Here is an 18,805-nt window from a genome sequence, read left to right as displayed (position 1 = left end):
TACTTACACAAATTATGCTGTACCATTGCCCTAAGTTGGTGGTAGTCTACTTGCGGTAAAATCTGGAGGTTGTAAATTGCATGGGACTAATGGAAGGATGCGCTGTCAGAATTACTAGCTTTCTAGTGAGTTGCTAACTCCAGCTATGTCTTCCTTTTGGGGTGAAAAAAGAAAGCCTTGTGGCATTATAACAAAATCAAGTGCTCTCATTTGTGTCCTGGTTAATCCACATTCACCCCTCATTTGATACCATCAAAACAGATTCCCTGGTTATTTATCTAAATATCGTTTAAAAACCCATGGGTAATTAAAGCAAACTATAACACCTTGTTTTAGGAGCAATTAAAACAGGTTTGAAACAGATTTTTATAAAAATCTTGATTTTACTTTCGGAAACCATAAAGCGTTTTTACAGTCAATGCAATACCTGAAATGACATATTGTTGCAGGCAATTTACATACAGCCACTCCCATTAATAATAATGTAACAATGAACAGCCAATTTATTTATAGGTATTGGTTGACCAGTGCAGCAGAGAACCATCCTGCCCTTCTGAAATAATGCCATTGGATCTTTGGTGAACACTCAAGTATGACACCAAGTCTCTCTTAGAGAACAGAGTAATCCTCAGCAAATACACCACCTACAAAAGGTGGATGACCAAACGTTTGAACACATCATCCCTTGATGGAAAAACAACGTTTACTTATCATACTTCGTTGAGCAATTTTTGACTGAAGCTATTGTCACCACATAAAATAGTCTGTCTCGACACAAGCTTGTCATTAGTAAATTTTACTAATGTATTGATTGGCGAAAAAAGTTTAATCTAAAAATCTCAGTTGTAAATTGCTTGACAATTCAGAACACATTCTTTGATCATGCTTGAAAAAGCAAGATAGTTTCAAGTAAAATTTAATTAAAAATTAAACTTCAAATATTTTAAGATACATTTACATGGCTGACGTTTTATAAAAAGTTCAATATAAATAACATGCAAAACAAAATGTTCGATTGGTTGATAAAATTCCAAGTAATACAGAACTCGGGTCCTGACAATGATTTTGAACAAAAAAAACTGCTGTCACAGGGTGACTAGATTGGTACCGTAGATAAAAGATACTGATTTTTACTCCAAGATCATTGCATATAAGTCTGAATCACTCAATGTAAATGTGGTAAATTGGAATACCAGCAGGAAACACCTTCAACTGTACAGGCTATACAAGTCAACAGGGTATAGAAACAGTCCTTCAAAGTAGAATGTACTTGAGAATAAAGTTATGTTGTCTTCCTGAAACCTTTCAAAATCGGATAGATGTTTTCAAAAGCTTCATAGATTTCCGCACGAACTTTAGCACCTTCAAAATACAAATTGCATGTCAATTAACAAACTTGGGGGTGGATTTATGCATTACAAATTTTGTTTTTTAACAAACAGTACAGGAGGAACACAATAGTTGAGATTAATAACTGAATTAACAGAAGGAAGCTGGATAATTAAATAAGGAAGTAATAATATTGATAGGAATGTCTTTACATTACATTTACAATGAAGGAGATTTCTAGGAAATATAAGTATGAAAATAGCCAGTGCTGAAATAAAGTGCAATTGTGATCACGAGGTGCACTCAAATTAAGCAACAAAGTGAAGCATGTTACCTGTCAATACAACTTTTCCAGACACAAATATTAGTAACACAATTCTTGGTTTGATCATTCGGTAGATTAACCCAGGAAACAGCTCTGGTTCATAACTATAAAAATGAGAAACAAAATAATAATTGACCTTTTTGCAACGTCTTAAAATGATGACTAGAAAAATTACCAGATTTTCATAAAAACCCATCAGGTTCCTAATGTTCTTGAATAACTCAGCTGGCCATGTAGCATTGGTGGACAGTAGATAGGCAACATTTTGGGTTGGGACCCTTCTTCAGAGCCTGCCTATCAATTCCCTCCACAGATGATGCCTGTCCCAGAGTTCTTCCAACACATTTCTTTCCTCAAAATGTCAGCATCTGCAGTTCATTGTGTTTCCTGATGTACTTACCTGGTTTGGCCTACATGTTGCTTTAGCCCCACCATGTGGTTGGCTTCTAGATCCTCTCTGAATTGACCTAGCAAGCTACTCATTTCCAGTCACCAGTGTTTAATTGACATGTGCACCAGAATTACAATAATGAAATTATTTCTTACTGCAGCAGCACAGGTATATTCAACACAGCACTGTGGCTCTGCTGGTAGAGCTTCTGCTTACAGCGCTGCAGATCCAATTATGACCTCAAGGATTTCCTCTGGGTGCTCTGGTTTCCTCCCATACCCCCGAAACTTGCGGAATGATAGGCTAATTGGTCTCTGAAAATTGCTATGTGTGTGCAGGGAGCAGATGCAAAAGAAGAATAACAGAACTAGTGTGAACGGGTGAGGGATGGTCAACTAGATGGGCCTTGGGGCCTGCTTTCATACCATATCTTTCAATGAAACAAGTCAAACACAACAAATATTCAATAAATTATCAGTTTAACAGGTAGATTGTTTATAATGTCTGTTTCCACAATGCAAATTGGATATATTGCAATCAATTAATGAAGGAAGACTCTTTATATTACACACACACACACACATTAGTGATGATTTTGATCGCAAACTAGAGACACACTTAAAGGTCACTTCTGAAATTGGCAAGCAGAAAAAAGCAGATATGTAACAAAAAATTGTTTCCATGTAGCCTCCCACGGTAATGAGATACTATTGCCTCTTAAAAACATGGCTACTTTCACCGCAGAAGGCTAAAGAAATTGACAAATCATTGCTTCTATCGACACTTGTGCAACGACACTCGATTTAACAATGTAGCAGACAGCCTTTAATTTTAGCTTGCAGTAATAAAAATAAATATGTAGTTATTAAAAATATATTTATATTTGAAAATTCAGCAACTCATTGTGAGTCTGAAACTCTCCAGCCCCAAAAATCTCCTTTCCCCACTGAAAAAAATGTTTTATAAACATGATTTTATATAACAAGATTTTTTAAAATAATGCAACTATCACTTTACAGAACTATCTAGACTAGGCAAACATGACTATAATAGTACAAGCCACCATACATAGTGTAATCTTTGTTGCAAGGCCACTTAATTATACAATTTAATTATATAACTGTTTAATTTCAGCAAAAGTTATATAACAAGCTAAATTACACTACTTATCAAATTAAATGGTTATGAAATAGAGAGAGTACAGAGGAGATTTACTAGAATGTTGCCTGGGTTTCAACAACTAAGTTACAGAGATAGGTTGAATAAATTAGGTCTTTATTCTCTGGAGCGCAGAAGGTTAAGGGGGGGACTTGATAGAGGTCTTTAAAATGATGAGAGGGATAGACAGAGTTGATGTGGACAAGCTTTTCCCTTTGAGAATAGGGAAGATTCAAACAAAAGGACATGACTTCAGAATTAAGGGACAGATGTTTAGGGGTAATACGAGGGGGAACTTCTTTACTCAGAGAGTGGTAGCGGTGTGGAATGAGCTTCCAGTGGAAGTGGTGGAGGCAGGTTCATTGGTATCATTTAAAAATAAATTGGATAGGCATATGGATGAGAAGGGAATGGAGGGTTATGGTATGAGTGCAGGCAGGTGGGACTAAGGGAAAAAAAAGTTGTTCGGCACGGACTTGTAGGGCCGAGATGGCCTGTTTCCATGCTGTAATTGTTATATGGTTATATGGAATGCCATTATATCAAGTAAGAATATTTTATCTCACATTTAGAAGATTTCTGGTCAAATCAATTGGCTTCTCATTTGCAACATTAGAGGAAAATGTATACATTCTATAAATGATTCCCATATAAATATTTTGAGTATGTGCTAGTTAAGCATTGCAAAGGCTATAACGTATTGCATCTTCATTAATGTAGACTAAATATCTGTTGATATTAATTTCAAAGTGAGCACAACATGCAATTTAGAACAATCAATTTGAGTATAGAACAGGGTGTAGATTCAGCAAGTGAATTTGTTTTTCTCACTGCGATGGCGAGAGGAAAAATAGACGTGGGAAAAAATCTGGCCAATTGTTTTTCAAATTACTTCTGATCATTGTGCGTTTCTTTCCCCTTAAACTCTAATTTCGTCACAGAGATTACACACTGAAATATTTAAGGAAACATGTGCAGGTCATACAAGGGAAAATGCTAACCCACCAACGCAATGCAAGGAGGAAACCAATAAGAGTGTGATGGTGCTTAGTTTAACACCTGTATCGTCTTCATAATTAACAAATACAGAATCATTCAAATTTTTAACAAAAACTAGAAGAGTTATCAGTGTCGCCTTTGAATTACAAATTAAACCTCAACCTCCTTTTCCCATTATCATTACCTGCTGAATTGCTGATGAGTGAGCACCAGCCCTTCTAGTCGAATTGGAAATTTCACATCACAACTGCCTACCATGTTCTGAATTTTAAAATCCAGAAATTTCGCTGGAAATCCCAACTTTTGTACAACTCTGGCATATTTCCTTGCAGCTAACCGTGACTGTTCTTCACTGGAACAAAACACAGGGGTAAATACTCATCAAACAAATCCACACTAATAAAACGCAGGTGCAGTCAAAGATGCTGAACACGTCCATCCCTTTTTTGGTCTAATCACAGTTTAACGTGTTGAGCTAGTGATAATGCGCAGCACAGTTTAATTTATTTTATTCTCTAAATAAATCAGAAGCAATTGCTTTTACAATTTTGGAACAATTTTTAAAAACAAAGGCAATTAAAACATATTACCAAAATACTTCAGCCACTTTCTGGTTACACATAATTCTATTTCACAACTCCAAAAATAATGCAAATATAAAGAAGATTCTTTTCATTCACAAGATTATCTGAATGAAAGGCAGGCTAGAATAAGTGGCTATTAATGATAAGTCAATTGTGAATTAAAAACTTATAGAGGGAAAGAATACTGTAGTCTGAATGGCCTTTTGTGATTCTGACATTTTCTGCTTCTACTCAATTATGCACCAAATCCTTTACAGTTGATTCCATTTTAAATTTGCTATATCGACTTACAGAATAACTTAATAATTTATTAGAAAATACATTCATCATTCAGCAAGTTTAATGATCTAATTTGCTAATTTGTCATCACAATGACCATTAAGCAAATGACAAAATCAATTTTCTAAATACATAACAGTCATCAGTCTCATGGCCTTCAAGTCAGACAGCACAAGGAGTTTTCTCAACAAGGCTACACCCTATCACACTCGTCTAACTATGTGCGTACATAGGTCACCTTGAACCTGCCACAAATCGCACTGCACCATCTATTTGGCCCACAATACCAATGTCAACCAATCAAAAGACACGCTTGTACCACTTGGCTGCTCTTTGGATTTTTCTCCTTTCAGCATTCACAATTCCCTTTTGAAACCTCTGAAATTAGTCCAAACATACTTTCATCCTAAACCTTCCACATTGTGATAATTAACTGAATTAAAAAAAAAAAATCACCTACTCTCTTGCTGTTTTATGAATAATTTTAATACTGAGTTCTGCCATAAATATAGTTTCTCATACATAGAAACATAGAAAATAGGTGTAGGTGGAGGTCATTTGGCCCTTCGAACCAGCACCGCCATTCATTGTGATCATGGCTGATCGTCCCCTATCAATAACCCGTGCCTGCCTTCTCCCCATATCCCTTGACTCCACTAGCCCCTAGAGTTCTATCTAACTCTCTCTTAAATCCATCCAGTGACTTGGCCTCCACTGCCCTCTGTGGCAGGGAATTCCATAAATTCACAATTCTCTGGGTGAAAAAGTTTTTTCTCACCCCATTCTTAAATGACCTCCCCTTTATTCTAAGACTATGGCCCCTGGTTCTGGACTCGCCCAACATTGGGAATATTTTCCCTGCATCTAGCTTGTCCAGTCCTTTTATAATTTTATATGTTTCTATAAGATCCTCCCACATCCTTCTAAACTCCAGTGAATACAAGCCTAGTCTTTTCGATCTTTCCTCATATGACAGTCCCGCCATCCCAGGGATCAATCTCGTGAACCTACGCTGCACTGCCTCAATCACAAGGATTTCCTTCCTACTGCCTCAATACAAAAACATAATTGAGCACCTTTATTAAATGGTCACGTAATCCTTGCACAAAGATGTTTTTTTGTAAACCAGCACCGGAGGTTCCTTGTATACAAAGCAAAATAATATTAGCTTCCATAAACTCTGTGTATCATCCAGTTCCAATTCCTTGTGAAATTATTACTCTAAGATTTATTAGATGATTCTACACTGAATAACCATTCTGAACATCATTAAAACTGTTTTATCCAGCTAAATATTTAAATTTCAGATTATTACACTTGAAAGGAATAATACTGCACGAAACACAGCTTTGCCACTTGTTGGATTATGCAGGAGTGTACAATAAACGCACTGGGTATGTTAGTTAAATATAGTTATGAAACAACACATGGCATTAACATAACCTGACAGTTGTAACATTTGATAAGCAAGTAGGGAAATCAACAATTTTAAAGCCCCCAAAAGATTCAGAGAGATTAGTTTTACATAATTGAAATAGTGTATTAGCAGCATTATCAAAAATGTGAAAAACGCGATTAAAATTAACGGCCATACCTTTTTGCGCCAGTACACACCATTTTCCCGGAGCTGAAAATAAGTGCAGTTGTACGAGGCTCCCGAATTCTCATGATGACAGCAGCAAAACGCTAAAAAATATTTAAATACTGTTACATTGATGGCAAGACTAAATTTCTAATATGGTCCTATGATTGAGAATTTGGAAATTCTTATATGTATCACAAACAAATAACTTGGATGTAGATGGCCTGGTTGGTAAGTTGCAGATGACACCAACATTGGTGGAGCTGTAGACATTGAGGAAGGCTATCAATGGAAACAGAGGGGTATAGATCAGTTACAGATATGGGCAGAGAAGTAGCAGATTAAATTTTGCACTGTGGGAGGTCAAATGCAAGGGGAAAAGTATAGTCAATAACAAGACCGAGTACACTATTCCATGAAAGTGGCAACACAAGTAGAGAGAGTGATAAAGAGGTAGTATGGTATGCGTTGCATATCTTCAAATGTATTATTTATTTCGCAAATTACTTCTTGCGTAGGTGGTGTTGCTTGATTGAGGAGTTATGTAACACCAGTCCCTGATGCAAATGTGAACGCCTCAGATTCAGAAAGGTACAGCATGGAAACAGGCCCTTTGATCTTGAGCCTAAAATTACACTTATTTTTTCAACAATCTTATAATAAACCCATGTTATTGTTCCCACATATCCCATCAACCACCCCCAGCTCTCTCCAAAATATTATCAATCATCCACACATTAAAGGTGATTTAATGTGGCCAATTACCCTGCCAAGCATTGTATCTATGGGACGTGGAAGGAAACCAGAACATCAGAAAAGAAACCCATGCAATTACAGGGAGAATGTGCAACTTTGAAGGCAGCACTAGAAGTCAGGATCAAACCCAATTGCTAGAGTCACAAGGCAGCACCTCTACCTGCTGCTTCATTATGCCACCCTTATATTAATTGTGAAAAGAGTAAATCACAAGGCTATACATTTGGAATATAGAAAGGGGAAATGTCAAAACATCTATTCAATTCTTTTGATTCTCACTCTGTGTCTCTCTACTCAAACACATTGACAGATTATGCTAATATTAAATATTACATATAACACAGAAATATTTAAACGTAAAATGATTTTTCTCAACTCCAACACTTTAACCAAAATTTTGAGACTTAGTAAAATAACTTAAGGTGGCAAAATCATTATCAATTAATTCATTACATTGAAAGTTGCATTTGTTTCAATGACAGAACATACTTACTTTTGGGTTATACTCAGCATTTCTTGCTCGGAGAGCTATCGTCTTCAGATCCAGTTTGCAACCTAAATTGACTGTAGACACGATATTTCTAAACACAAAATGTATTTTATATTATTGAATAGTATATTACTGCAATTTATTGACATTGCAACCCTTTAAAAATGCAACTATTTTTCAATGCAAGAATACAAATGTAATACTCAAAATTTAAGGGTTCTGTAAGTTTTTTGCTTGATTTGAGTTGTTAAACAGGAATTGATGGATCATTTTTATCACATTATCATATTCTTACAATTCTCACTAAGGAAGACTTAAATAATCTGCCGGAAATAGCAGGGGACCAGGGATCAAAAGAGATGGAGGAACTGAGTGAAATCCAGGTTAGCCAGGAAGGGGTGTTAGGTAAATTAAATGGATTAAAGGCCGATAAATCCCCAGGGCCAGATAGGCTGCATCCCAGAGTACTTAAGGAAGTAGCCCCAGAAATATTGGATGTATTATTGATAACTTTTCAAAACTCTTTAGATTCTGTAGTAGTTCCTGAGGATTGGAGGGTAGCTAATGTAACCCCACTTTTTAAAAAGGGAGAGAGAAAACGGGGAATTACAGACCAGTTAGTCTAACATCGGTAGTGGGGAAACTGCTAGTCAGTTATTAAAGATGGGATAGCAGCACATTTGGAAAGTGGTGAAATCATTGGACAAAGTAAGCATGGATTTATGAAAGGTAAATCATGTCTGACGAATCTTATAGAATTTTTCGAGGATGTAACTAGTAGAGTGGATAAGGGAGAACCAGTGGATGTGTTATATCTGGACTTTCAGAAGGCTTTCGACAAGGTCCCACATAAGAGATTGGTATACAAACTTAAAGCACACGGTATTGGGGGTTCAGTATTGATGTGGATAGAGAACTGGCTGGCAGACAGGAAGCAAAGAGTAGGAGTAGGGTCCTTTTCAGAATGGCAGGCAGTGACTAGTGGGGTACCGCAAGGCTCAGTGCTGGGACCCCAGCTATTTACTATATATACTAGACTAAGTTCACACGGGAGGGCTGGTCCCCCGACGCAATATTCCACCTCTCCACCAATTCCAATATTGGTGGCCAGTGGGGGGGAGGCTTTCTGGAGTGCTGGTATGGGTGTTGTTAGCTGCAGGGACTACTGGTCTCCAGAGGGCTAGTATGGACATTGTGGGCCAAATGGATTCTTGGGGTGGCAGCTCAGTCCCTCAAGCCTGATGTGCTGGCAGCTCACTCATGGCTGGTGGGCTGGCAGTTAACTCACGGCTATTCCTTGAAATTCCATTTCAAGCAGTGCAAGGCCACCAAATTCAAATCCATTTTCCTACCATTTCAAGCAGGGTGCAAGGCCACCAAATTCAAGTGCAGTTTCTTACCTCTTCGAGCAGGGAGCAAGGCCACAAAATTCAAGTGCAGTTTCATACCACTTCAAGCAGGGTGCAAGGCCACCAAATTCAGGTTCAGTTTCCTACCACTTCAAGCAGAGTGCAAGGCCACCAAATTCAAGTGCAGTTTCATACCACTTCAAGCAGGGTGCAAGGCCACCAAATTCAAGTGCAGTTTCATACCATTCAAGGGGGGTGCAAGGCCACCAAATTCAAATGCAGTTTCATACCATTTCATGCAGGGTGCAACGACACCACATTCAAATGCAGTTTCATACCTTTTCATGTAGGGTGCAAGGCCACCACATTCAAATGCAAGGTGAAACCACCATAAAACCACACAACACCACACTCACAGTTCAGTAGACATTTCAGTGTGTTCAGTTGATTCACAGCTCAGACAGAGTTGAGTGGAGTGTGTGCGCGTGTGTGTGTGTGTGTGTGTGTGTGTGTGTGTGTGTGTGTGTGTGTGTGTGAGGGTGAGGGTGTGAGGATGTGTTTGTTTGTTTGTGTGTGTGAATGTGAGTGTGTGCGAGTGAGTGTCTGTGTGCGAGTGAGTGTCTGTGTGCGAGTGAGCGTCTGTGTGTGGTGGAGGGTGTGTGTGTGTGTGCGCGCGCGTGTGAGTGAGACTGTGTGTGCGGGTGAGACTGTGTGAGTGTGAGTGTGAGTGTACGGTGGTGTGTGTGTGTGTGTGTGCGGTGGAGTGTGTGCGGGTGGAGTGTGCGTATGTGAATTTGCTGCCTGCACCTTGATTGGAGTGCTGTGAGATTAGATTTGGCTGTCTGCATTCTGCTTGAAGTGCTGTGAGATTGGATTTCCTGCCTGCACTGAATGATGACTTTTAAGGTAAATTATCAGATTTTCTTTGTTAAAATTTGACCGCTCAATCTCTCTATATCAAAATCAAGAGGCAGTGAGCAGCAGAACACAAGACACAACAAGAAAAAACTGAAAATAAACCTCATCTTTAACATTTAAATTGTTGTTATATTTTAAGAGTCATTCACAATTTAAACTTTAATAAATCCTCTTTCCACTTGCCATGCCTGCCTGTTCTTCATCACAATGGCCAGGACTGGCTAAACCTTGTGTATCCTACCACAGTGATGAATGGTGTGGTGGATGTTTGTGTTACATTTTTATTGTGTATTGTGTGTTCTTTTTTACTGTACCGCTGCTGGCAAGTTCATTTCACTGCACTTTATTGTGTATGTGAGCGAATAAATCTGACTATTGACTATGAGTAAGTGAACTGCCAGCCCACCAGCTGTAAGTGATTGAAGTGCCAGCCCACCAGCCATGACTTAGTGAGCTGCCAGCCCACCAGCCATGATTCACTGAACTGCAAGAATCCATTCAGTCCACAATGTCCATACTAGCCCTCTGGAAACCAGTCCCTTCAGCCCACAACACCCATGGAAGCGCTCCAGAAAGCCCCCCCCCCTGGCCAGAAATGTTGGAATTGGTAGGGAGGTGGAATATTGCGTTGGGGGACTAGTCTTCCCTTGTGAAGCTGGGACCCAATAGGTCCCACTTAGTCTAGTCTTCTCTAATCTCATCTACTGCATCCAGTGTTCCTGATCTGTACATTGGCGAGACAAAGCACAGTCGGCCAATATTTTGGTGAACACTTACACTTGGTTCACTAAGGCCTCCTGGATCTTCCAGTTGCTAACCACTTTAACCCCTTCCCATACTGATCTTTCCGTCCTGGACCTCCTCCATTGCCACACACGCAAATTGACGGAAGAGCAACTCGTATTTTGCTTGGGTAGCATACAACCTCTTGGGCTCACACTTGTCTCTAGCCAACAATCAGCCTATCAGGGAACCTCCCTGCCCGAGGTCATATATTGCCGGTCCTGATTTGTCATGATTTTTTCCTGCTTCCAGTCCCTCCTCCCCTCCCCCTTACAATCAGTCTGAAGAAAGATTGATCAAAGCACATCCCTTACTCTGGATGGAAAAAAGTGTTCAATGTGTATATATTTATTCTATTACACACCATTTAGGACTGCTTAATGTTAATAACTGGATCAGTAGTTTTAAAAACATTGTCTACCAACACGTCAGCAAACACATTTCCCAAAGGCTAAGAAATGTACTTACTGTAGTTGTGGTACAATTCCTGAACTCTCAGAAGCAGGAGTAGCTGGAGTTACGGGCGTCATGGGAGTCATTGGAGAAGCATAATGAGATGTGATGCCTGGTAAATTAGTGGTGGTCATTGTCTGTGAATGAAAGAGCTGCGGTGGCTGATTGGTAGAAACTTGTGTTGTTAGTTGAGATGTTGTGGACTGCTGTGCTGCTTGTTGCTGCTGTCGTTGCTGTTCTTCCAAGAGAGATATGCTATTCGAGCTTTGGACAGGCTGTGGAGTCAAGCCAGTGCCATATGGCATCATCGGACTAAATATTGTGTTCCCGGGTGTCATGATACCCTAGATGTGAAAATGGGACAGAAATTAAAATTATGCAGTTTCCATATATTCTGCCATATGTATGCCACCGTTTCTCTACCTCAACCACCCACTCCACAACCCTTCAAGATCTTTTCTCTCCTGTAAGTCTTGTTGCACCGATCCATCATAGGTAAATTATCCCAATGGCTGCACTGGTGTTCCCTCCCTAAAGCATTATGCCTCTCCTCTAGTATGGCTCAACTGAATGCCAAACTTCTTGCCAACACATTTGGACATTTAAAGTAAGTAAGTAAGTTTATTGGCCAAGTATTCACATACAAAGAATTTCCTTGGTACTCCGCCCACAAGTAACAACATGACATACAGTGACAGTTACTAATGACTCAGAAAACACTAAACATTAATAATAATAAAACATTAATGATAAAACACCATTGATCAAGCATGTGAACCAACAAAATACCAGATCAAAGGGAGGCTACAGATTTTTGGCTGTTGAGTAGAGCAACTACTCGTGGATAAAAAACTGTTTTTGGCTGTGGCAGCTTTGACAGTCCGGAGTCGCCTTCCAGAGGGAAGTGATTCAAAGAGTTTGTGCCCAGGATGAGAGGGGTCAGAGATGATCTTGCTCGCTCGCTTCCTGGCCCTTGCAGTGTAGTTTATCAATGGAGGGAAGGTTGCAGCCAATAATCTTCTCTCCTGATCGGACGATTCGCTGCAGCCTCCTGGTGTCGTGCTTGGTGGCTGAGCTAAACCAGACCATGATGGAGAAGGTGAGAACAGACTCCATGATGGCCGTGTAGAATTGGACCATCATTGCCTGTGGCAGATTGTGCTTCCTCAGCTGTCGCAGAAAGTACATCCCCACTTAAGGTCCTTGGAGACGATGGTTCCCAGGAACTTAAAATACTCCACAGATGTGACTGTGGTGTTGTTGATGGTGAGTGGGGTGAGGGGAGGGGGAGCTCTCCTAAAGTCTACAATCAATTCCAATTCCACTGATTGATAAATGCATGTTGATATTGCAATTGATACTGTGCGAATGATAACATTTAGCACAGATATACTGAAGCTAACATCTGGATTATTATAGAATGACTTGACAACGTGCACAGAAACATATAAAATAGGTGCAGGAGTAGGTTATTCGGCCCTTCGAGCCAGCACCGCCATTCAATATGATTATACGACCTTTCCCGGTTTCTCATCATATCCCTTGATTACGTTAGCCCCAAGAGCTAACGCGAAGACAATGCTCTGTTGAAACAACTCTTTAAACACTGCCAAAAAGTACATGCATTATTATTATTCAATGCTGACCAATGATATATTTATAGGTTGTAACCAACTAATAAGATAAAATAAACCACAGATGCTGAAATATAGAACAAAAACAGAATGTTGGATGAACTCAGTGGGTCATGCAACATCTGTGGAAGCAAAAGGTGTATATTCCTGATCAAGATCGTATATCAGGACTGAGAAGGAACAGAAAGGTTTGCCAGTAAATATCTGTACATGCTGATTTAGAGTCTTTGTTCCATCCTCAAATACCTTATGCTTTCAATTCACAATCATCTATATTTTCACTTGTTTAACATTACATCCAGTACCTCCAGTTTTCATTCTGGTTTGCTAAATACACTAACTCTCACTTGCTCACGACAGGCTGCATCTTCAACCGCAGCACTAAAACAACGTCTACTTTTCAACACATTTTTCCACTTCAAAATTCCTCAGAACCTACGTTAAGGTTAAATCATGATAAACTTTGTATGACAAGGAGGTTGCCAGAGGAATAAAAATTACCGTGAACTTACTTGTGGTGATGATAATCCTTGTGCATAAGGGGGCAGCCCATTGTTTGACTGATCCATGGCTGAGACGTGTTGTTCACACAGTGGGAAAGGTTGCTACACGTCTCCTCTTCACCACAATAACACAGTTCAATAATTCCAATGTAGCTTCAGTTGTAACTCATACTTAAAACACTCACGATTTAACTGAGGGAGCAAAACCTACTGAAAGGTGGAAGGAGCAAGAAGTGAGAATAGAACTACGAAAGAGAAAGATGAGGTACAGTAAACTCATTTTAATGGACCCCTTTATAATGGATTTTGGTTATAGCGGATGGACCTGCCAATGATACGCAGGCTCGCAAGATGCACCAACGAGTCCTTCACCCACTGCGTGACCCCATTGATGCGGCTGTTGTGACTCGCATTATAGACGCTGGGGACAGCGCTTTCTTCAAGGCACCGGCAGGTCGCATTTGGTCACCGTGGGGGTTCTCTCCCCTCTCACCAGCTAACACATCTCCCGGTTTGCTGTGGCTTAGTCCACATGCCCCCCTCCCTGGAGTGGAACGGAGGGCAGACAAAGCGACAGGTGAGAGGGTAGGGAAACCCACAGTGACTGAGCGCGTCCTGTCGGTAGCAGCAACCTGAAGAAAGCTCACCTGTCGTGGGCTACAACGTGAGCCATAACAGCAGCCATGTCATCCGGTGAAGAAGTGCTCGCTGATGCAGACCAGCAGCATCGTGCCTAGTTTTAAGGTGAAATGTCACAGTGTTAACCATATAACCATATAACAATTACAGCACGGAAACAGGCCGTCTCGACCTTTCTAGTCTGTGCCGAACACATAATCTCCCTAGTCCCGGGTGGGGGGGGACCGGGAGGGGGGGGGGGGGGGGGGGGAGAGAGGGTGGTGGGGGGGGGAGGAAGGGGGGGGAGTGGGGGGGGGGAGAGGAGGAGGGGGGGGGGAAGAGAGGGGTGCGTGGGGGGGGGGAGAGGGGGCGTGGGGGGGGAGGAGGCGGGGGGGGGGGGGGGGGGGGAGAGGGGGGGGGGGGGGAGGGAGAGGGGTGTGCGTGGGGGGGGTGTGTGAGGGGTGCGTGTGGGGGGGGGGAGGAAGGTGGGGTGAGGGTGGGGGGGGGAAGGGGAGGGGTGCGTGGGGGGGAAGAAGGGGGGGGGAGGGGGGGGGCGTGGGGGGGGGGAGGAGGGGTGCGCGTGGGGGGGGGGGGGGGGAGGGGGTGCGGGGGGGGGGGGGGGGGGGGGGGGGGTGGGGGGGGGGGGGGGGGGGGGAGCGGGGGGGGGGGGGAGGGGGGGGGGGGGGGGGGGAGGGGGGGGGGGGGGGGGGGGGGGGGGGGGGGGGGGAGGGGGGGGGGGGAGAGGGGGGGGGAGGGGGGGGGGGGGGGGGGGGGGGGGGGGAGGGGGGGGGGAGGGGGGGGGGGGAGGGGGGAGGAGGGGGGGGGGAGGGGGGGGTGGTGGGGGGGAGTGGAAAGAGGGGGGGAAGAAGAGGGATAGGGGGGGAAGATTGGGAGGGAGGGGGTCCCGTGTGGAGGGAGGCAAGGGGGGTGGGGGGGGGGGGGGTGGGGGGGGGGGGAGGGGCGGGGGGGGGGGGGTTGGGAGGGGGGGGGGGGGGGTTTGGGGGGGGGGGGGGGGGGGGAGGGGTGGGGGGGGGGGGGGGGGAAGGGGGGGGGGGGGGGGGGGGGGGGGGGGGGGGTGGTGGGGGGGGGGGAGGGGGAGGGAAGGGAGGGGGGGGGGGTGGGTGGGGGAGGGGGGGTGGGGGGGGGAGAGGGGTGGGGGGGGGGGGAGAGGGGGGGGGAGGGGGGAGTGTGTGGGGGGGGAGGGGAGAGGTGGGGGGGGGGGGTGCGTGGGGGGGGAGAGGGGTGCGTGGGGGGGGAGGGGGTGCGTGGGGGGGGGGGAGAGGGGTGCGTGGGGGGGGAGAGGGGTGTGTGGGGGGGATGGGAGAGGTGGGGTGAGGGGAGGTGGGGAGGGAGAGGTGTGTGGGGGGGAGGGGGAGCGGTGTGGGGGAGAGGGGTGGTGGGGGGAGAGGGGGGTGTGTGTGGGGGGGGGGAGGGGGGTGCGTGGGGGGGGAGGGGGGGTGTGTGGGGGGGAGGGGTGTGTGGGGGGGGGGGGGGTGGGGGGGGGAGAGGGGTGGTGGGGAGAGGGTGTGTGGGGACAGGGGGGGAGGGGAGGGGGTGGGGGGGGGGGGGGGGGGGGGGGGGGGGGTGGGGGGGGGGGGGTGTGGTGGGGGGGGGGGGGTGGGGGGTGGGGGGGGGGGGAGGGGGGGAGGGGTGGGGGGGGGGGGGGGTGGGGGGGAAGGGGGTGTGGGGGGGGAGAGGGGTGTGGGGGGGGGAGAGGGGTGTGTGGGGGGGGGAGTGGGGGGGGTGGGGGGGTGTGAGGGGGGAGTGGGGGGGGGGGGAGAGGGGTGGGGGGGGGGGGTGGGGGGGTGGGGGGGGAGGGGGGGGGGGGGGGGGGGGGGGGGGGGAGAGGGGTGTGTGGGGGGGAGAGGGGGTGTGTGGGGGGGGGGGAGAGGGGTGTGGGGGGGGGGAGGGTGGGTGGGGGGGGGGGTGGGGGTGAGGGGGTGTGGGGGAGTGTGTGGGGGGGGGGGAGAGGGTGTGTGTGGGGGGGAGGAGCTGTGGTGGGGGGGAGAGGGGGGTGTGGGGGGGGAGAGGGGGGGAGGGGAGAGGGGTGTGTGGGGGGGAGAGGTGTGTGTGGGGGGGGGGGGGGGGGGGGGGGGGGGTGTGTGGGGGGGAGAGGGGTGTGTGTGGGAGGGAGGGTGTGTGGGTGGGAGGGGGGGCGGGTGGGGGGGGGGGGGGGGGGAGTGGGGGGTGTGTGGGGGGGAGGGTGGTGGGGGAGAGGGGGGTGTGTGGGGGGGGAGAGGGGGGGTGGGGGGGAGAGGGGTGTGTGGGGGGGAGAGGGGTGTGGGGGGGGAGAGGGGTGTGTGGGGGGGGGGGGGGTGTGTGTGGGGGGGGGAGGGTGTGAGGGGGGGGGGGGGTGTGAGGGGGGTGTGGGGGGGGGAGAGGGGGGGTGTGTGTGGGGGGGGGGGGGGGGTGTGTGGGGGGGGGGGGGGGGTGTGTGGGGGGGGGGGGGGGGGTGGGGGGGGGGGGGGAGAGGGGAGGGGTGTGTGGGGGAGAGGGGGGTGTGTGGGGGGGAGAGGGGTGTGTGTGGGGAGGGGAGAGTGTGTGTGGGGACAGCGGTGCGTGGGGGGGGGGGAGAGGGGTGTGTGTGGGGGGGAGGAGGGTGGGTGGGGGGGGGAGAGGTGTGGTGGGGGGGGAGAGGTGTGTGGGGGGGGGGGAGGTGTGTGGTGGGTGGGGGGTGGGGGGAGGGGAGAGGTGTGTGGGGGGGGAGGGGTGTGTGGGGGGGAGAGGGGTGTGTGGGGGGGAGAGGGGTGCGTGGGGGGAGAGGGGTGCGTGGGGGGGGGGGGGGGGGGGGGAGAGCGGTGCGTGGGGAGGGGAGTGGGGTGTGTGGGGGGGGGGGGGGGGGGGAGTGTGTATATAAGGGTTAGGAAGGGGGGTGGGGAGTGGTTGGAGGGGTCGGTTCCATTACCTCAACGGGCTCCCGCGGCCAAGTTGACTCTTCATCACTTCTGACCAGTGTTGCTGCAAGAGGATGGGACAGGCCCGGTCGCAGCAGCACTCTGGCAACGCAGCAGAGGTGCGGAACCCCAGGCCGGGCTTAGGGCAGCCGGTGCCGCTGAGGGGCAACCGTGCGGCCTAAGGCCACCGGAGCAACGGCTCGACCGCCGCGAGCCCGCACCGTCCCGTCCCGCCTCCCATCCGCCGACCCCCACGCTCACCGGAGCAACGGCCGGTCCGCTGCCCTGCCCTCCCCTCCCCCACACACACTCACCGCGCGCCCCGACCCCCGCATCGTCCCGCGCGCCCGCCGACCCCACACTCACCGGAGCAACGGCTCGTCCGCCGCGCGCGCCGTCTCCCGCACCGTCCTGCGCGCCTTCCATTCCCGGCGTCCACCGCGGGGCGAAGCCAAACATGACAGGACCGGCCGCGCGCCTGCGCGCCAACGTTGCCACTCGAGCTCGAGCCCGAGCCCTGGTGACCAAACCGTTGCTCGGACCGAGCTGCGCCATCAACTCCTCACCCTGTGTAAATCGAAAGGTAGACACAAAATGCTAGAGTAACCCAGCGGGACAGGCAGCATCTCTGGAGAGAAGAATGGGTGACGTTTCGGGTCGAGACCCTTCTTCAGTCTTACTCTGTGCGTGTGAAGTGCTGAAGATGTCCAGACCCTGCCAGGTGGCGCGGGCATTGTCGGACGACGTGCGTGGGGTAGGGGGTGGGGCTCTAACTCAAGGTAGCCTGCAGCAAAGATACTAGAGGAGCAGTATCTTTGGCCTGCAGAGGGTCTTCTCTCTATCCCGCAGCTTCGCTCTCACTCCCCATCAAAGATCTTTGCTCCCCATCTCCTTACTCGTAACAAGGACAGAGTCCCCCTTGACCTTACCTTTCACCCTACCAGTAGCAATGTTACAACATTTTGAGATTTAAAAAATCAAGTCTGCAATTCATCCCATCAGATAAAGCATAAAACGAAGTTTAATTTGACACCTAATTCACTTTCATATCAACAAGTATTAAAAAGGTTATGGCCATTTTCATACTCGGAAATTAGCAACTTGTTCCCTATTGATTTTCTATGGACATAACAAAAAAGCTGTGATCGTGGACAGTCAAAAGCCCATAACTTTCTTAAAAATTCAGAGAACTGAATGAAATTTTCAGTTATCATAGATGGAAGCATTCTGAAATAAATATAAAACAATCTTACTTGGAAGACCTGAAATTAAAGCATATCATTAGTTAGTTACCCAATTGTAGCTAATTCCAAACTTCAATTACTAGATTTAAACATCTATCCATTTCTTAAAAAAAGATTAACATTTTTAAATAGCCTAAGTGTCCAAATAACATTCACAAAGAATTCGCAATAAAACATGATTTTAAAATCTCATTTACATTAATTTATAGGCCAAATGGAAGGAATTTAGTGTTCAATTGCTGTAAATTAATGGCCATTTAAATCAGCTTTCGAGTGGGATCCTGTGGAACACGCTGGTTTAGAACGCTCACATTGCAGTGAATTTGTGCCCCAAATGCCCAGAAAAATACTGCGGGATTTAATGGGGCCCCAAATTAGCTACATAAAACTTTGTATAAAGGGATCTTAAGAAGCGCTTTTTAATGTAAAAATAAATAACCTACCTTCCCTTGTCCCCTGTATGAGATCCATCCCGTTGTCGGCGGTCGCGGGTTTAGAGGTTAATTTTTAACTTAC

General features: G+C 46.6%; 1 protein-coding gene across 3 annotated transcripts; it reads right to left on the bottom strand.

Moving 5' to 3' along the window:
- Nucleotides 1-363: 363 nt before the first annotated feature.
- Nucleotides 364-17,567, bottom strand: tbp (TATA box binding protein). Of its 3 annotated transcripts, none has more exons than XM_055635102.1 (8): nt 17,412-17,567; nt 13,543-13,743; nt 11,412-11,740; nt 7,897-7,984; nt 6,660-6,751; nt 4,387-4,554; nt 1,664-1,758; nt 364-1,362 (listed from the first exon to the last, which is right to left on the bottom strand). In XM_055635102.1, the coding sequence occupies exons 2-8, from the start codon at nt 13,597-13,599 to the stop codon at nt 1,283-1,285; spliced, it is 909 nt and encodes a 302-aa protein (XP_055491077.1). In that variant the 5' UTR covers nt 13,600-13,743; nt 17,412-17,567; the 3' UTR covers nt 364-1,282. The 3 variants fall into 3 exon arrangements, with proteins under 3 accessions (XP_055491077.1, XP_055491078.1, XP_055491079.1); XM_055635103.1 differs by having other exon boundaries at nt 13,543-13,740; nt 17,412-17,549; XM_055635104.1 differs by lacking the exon at nt 17,412-17,567 and adding an exon at nt 17,234-17,248.
- Between the last annotated feature and the right edge of the window lie 1,238 nt (nt 17,568-18,805).

Source organism: Leucoraja erinacea, chromosome 5, assembly GCF_028641065.1.
Source record: "Leucoraja erinacea ecotype New England chromosome 5, Leri_hhj_1, whole genome shotgun sequence".
Taxonomy (NCBI): Eukaryota; Metazoa; Chordata; class Chondrichthyes; order Rajiformes; family Rajidae; genus Leucoraja; species Leucoraja erinaceus.
This window is presented reverse-complemented; position numbering and strand designations above follow the sequence as displayed.

Coding starts and splice junctions, on each gene's coding strand:
- tbp (XM_055635102.1), bottom strand. CDS start 13,599: ATGGATCAGTCAAACAATGGGCTGCCCCCTTATGCACAAGGATTATCA. Junction 4,555..6,659: donor GTGTGTACTGGCGCAAAAAG/GTATGGCCGTTA, acceptor GTTTTGTTCCAG/TGAAGAACAGTCACGGTTAG. Junction 1,759..4,386: donor ACTCATCAGCAATTCAGCAG/GTAATGATAATG, acceptor TCATTTTTATAG/TTATGAACCAGAGCTGTTTC.